The sequence below is a fragment of the Manacus vitellinus genome, unplaced genomic scaffold, assembly GCF_001715985.3.
Source record: "Manacus vitellinus isolate BGI_N305 unplaced genomic scaffold, ASM171598v3 scaffold_128_pilon, whole genome shotgun sequence".
NCBI classification, from domain to species: domain Eukaryota; kingdom Metazoa; phylum Chordata; class Aves; order Passeriformes; family Pipridae; genus Manacus; species Manacus vitellinus.
The window spans coordinates 108800-112258 of NW_021938941.1; the positions used below are offsets into that span (position 1 = coordinate 108800).

General features: G+C 51.7%; 1 protein-coding gene across 1 annotated transcript in view; it reads right to left on the reverse strand.

Moving 5' to 3' along the window:
- Window positions 1–784: 784 nt before the first annotated feature.
- Window positions 785–3459, reverse strand: part of RAB10 (RAB10, member RAS oncogene family) — a 14030-nt gene continuing 11355 nt past the window's right edge. The window contains exons 4-5 of the mRNA XM_018067923.2: window positions 3218–3319; window positions 785–1646 (exon numbers count right to left, since the gene is read on the reverse strand). Of these exons, the coding sequence (XP_017923412.1) occupies window positions 1563–1646; window positions 3218–3319 (186 nt within the window). The 3' untranslated portion in view covers window positions 785–1562. The remainder of the gene's footprint in view (window positions 1647–3217; window positions 3320–3459) is intronic.

The following is a 3459-nucleotide window of genomic DNA, read 5'->3' on the forward strand; positions in this document are numbered from 1 at the left end:
GGCAGCAGCGTGTCCACCCTCGGCGTGTCCGTGGCCAGAGCTCCGGCTCCAGGTGGGATCGAACACGGATCGAACACGGATCGGGACCGGCAGAACTGAGCCCTCCTTCAGCCAGGGTGACAACCCCCCTGGCCACGGGTGACAGCAGCACAGGAAGGCAAGCTGGAACAGCCAGTCCATGCCGGGATCAGCTCCCAGAGCGTCGGGATCCAGGGCAGGGCTGGCCCCGCTCGGCCGCCAACGCTGCGGAGTGGAACGTTCGCAGGGAGGTAATAAATGAAACTGCCGACCGGCTGGTTTGGGTTTTCTCCTCTCTTTCTTTCTCTTTCTGATCCGGTTCCGCTCGGCCCTTCGCTCGGCTCCCGAACCCCTCGGAGCGGCTGACGGGGAGAGACCCTCGGAGCTCGTGTCAATTAATTAATTAATTAACTGCTGTCAGTCTGGGAGTCGCATGTTATATTCATACACAGAAAGTAGACAACCACATCACCCTCCAGAGAAACTAGTGCATGCAAATAACTCTTCCATGGGGGGGGCTGTGCGGGAGGGGGTCGCTATGACGGACACGCCTAGAGGGGTTAGTTAGTCGGGATCTCCACATCGTTACCTCGGAGCTAAATCAGTGCTTTGCATTAAAGTTTTTTTGGCAAACACTCCGCGTTGCCATCCTTTTCATTAACACATCACACCATGAAGAAATGCAAATCTTGAAGCAGCATGCAGGCAAAAAAAAAAAACAAAACAAAACAACGGAAAACCAAAAAACCAAAAAAAAATAAAAATAAAATAAAAATAAAACAACCAATAAAAGGAAAGAGCGGCAAAGTGAGAAAAGAAAATGGCAGCGGGAAGAGTTGGGAGCAGCGGGATCGCCAAGAGGAGACACAGCAGGTTACAGGGATTCTGCTTTTTGTTTTGCACCACCCTTTGTCCTCGATGCATGACACCAACGGGTACAGAAAGCAATCACTACAGAGGTCGGGACTCAATGGCACGGGGGGATGGGATGTCTCCTGCACATGCTTCCACCAGAAAAAAAAAGAAAAGAAAGTGAAAATAAAAGTTCCTTTTTCCACATAAGGCACAGGACAAAGAAACCCCACTCATGGACTGAAGGCGAAAATGAGTGTTTTCCTGGCTCTTGCTGATGCGTCTAGAGAACATGGGGACTCAAGCACATGATCCATGACAGAAAATTCCACTGTTGTACAAAATCAATTGTTAATTCTAACTTTTATTCTTATACAATTTGCAGAAGAGTTGAGTATGATTGCTCTGGGGTTTAATGGCAGGAGGGACGGGGCCATCGTACAACCCAAACGTGGTGGTGAGTTGAGCAGGAACATGGAAAGATGAAGTCACGGAGATGGATTTCCTATACATGTGGTTGAGAAAACTGGAGTAGGCAAAGCTGTCCTAGCCGGAAAACCAGGGGGGAGAGGCAGGAGCTCGTTAAGATGAGGAACAAAACATCGGTTTAAGGTTAAAAAACGGGCAGAGTGGTTTGTTTTGCAGCGAGAAAAAAGGGGCGGTGGATGGCGATTGGTGAGAGAGGAGAAGGTTCAGCAGCACTTGCTCTTCCAGCCCGTCACCCCACCGCCACTGCTGATATCTACATTTTCACTGTTGGGCTCTTTTACAGGGGTCTGCAAGGAAACAAGTGAGAACAGTTAGAGGGCTCAGGAGATTCTGGGAGCTGGAGAGCCGGCGGGGACTGACAGGGGACTGACATCAGCGGGGAAGGAACCGCGCACAAAGAGCTCCACAGAAAGGCAGGGGATCCTCCCCCCGCTGCAGCACAGGCATGGAAAACCAATCTAAGGGTGGGTTTTTGTTGTTGTTGGGTTTGTTTTAAATAAACAGCTGGGAAAAAAACCCCCAGTGTTTGAACTTGGACCACCCCAAAGTCGACTGGAACTATTTTAGTTCCTGTGCTCGGAGCTGGCGCTGGACTCGGCGGAGTAAATAAATCCCAGCCTGCAACCCACACGAGCTGAACTCAAATTATGTGAACTAATGACCTTCAAAAACCACAGGTTTTATGGATAAAGAGGGGCTGTTCCAAGCTCTGCTTCCTGCTCCTCAGGACAGCAGCTCCCGAGGCAGAGGACACGCGGATTCCTCCACATCACAGGACGGAACCCAGCGGGACCAGAGCAAAAACCCCTCGAGTGGGTTTGATCCCACACCAACATCTGCTTCCAGCTGCTTGGAAATGAACCTCAACTGAACTCCACACACACTTCAGTCTCTCTATTCCTTTTTTAACTCTCTGTCACAGCCTTGCAAAAGAACCCCCCAGATGTTCAGACAATTACAGAGGCCAGAAATGAAGATTTAAGGTCCAAAGGGTCGGTGTGATTTGTAGCCCAACCTCCTGTTTACCAAAGGCCAGGGATTTTCCCCCAGTCCCTCACATAGAGCTTGTCAAAAACTGATTAGGAAACGACTGAGAGCTGCAGTGACAAGGGGGTGACACTGCCAGCAGCATTCCCGTGGGAGGGAGGAGGGAGACAGGGATGAGGCTTGGGATGGGGTTCACTCGAGCAGGAGCAGGAGCACAAATGCCAGTGTTGGCCAATCCACAGAGTTTCCACGTGGGTCAGTGGTGGCCTTGGCAGTGCTGGGGCATGGCTGGACTCGGTGCTCTCAGGAGGCTTTTCCAACCTCAAAGATTCCATGGTTCTGTGGGACACTGCCCACTCCAGGAAGGGAAACCAACCCCCAGGTGAACTGGAGCAACAGAACCTCCAGGGAAAGGCAGGAGCTGATCCCTGGGAACAACACTGGGAGTGACAGAGCTCACCCCTCTGCTCCCCCCACACCTGAACCCTTCCCAAGAGGCCCTCAGCAGTTCTGGGACAATGCTGTGCATTGACAGCTGACAGAGATGGTGGCAGGGCAAGGACAGTTCTCACCTCGCCAGGGGGAATGTTTGAACTGCAAGGACAAGGACGACACAACCACCACGAGTTTAAGGGCCAGACAAGGAGGAATCTCAGTTCCTGGGCTCTTTGATGTGGATTATCCCCTGCAGGTACCACCCCCACAACAGCCAAACATCAAACAGGCTTCAGAATGCCAACACTGCTCCTTCAGGGACCCGTTTGCCTCAGCACACCAAGGGCAGACGCTGCAACTGGCTCAGGTGAACATCAAAAGCAAGGGGAGGTGAGATTTGGGGATGCTGTTCCAAAGGAATGCTGTGAGCACCTACCTTTCGAAGAATGTCTTCTGCTAACGTGAGGAATGCCTTCTCAATGTTTATATTTGCTTTTGCACTAGTTTCGAAAAACCTAATACCGTGCTCCCTGGCAATCTGGGCAGAGAGAGAAGGAGGAGAGTGAGCTGAGACATTCCAGAGGTGCTGCCACTGCCTCGGGATCAGCAGCACTGATAAAGCAGGAGTACTGAGCAGGAACCTGATCCCAGTGGCCCTGGGGCTGTGCCAGCACTGCT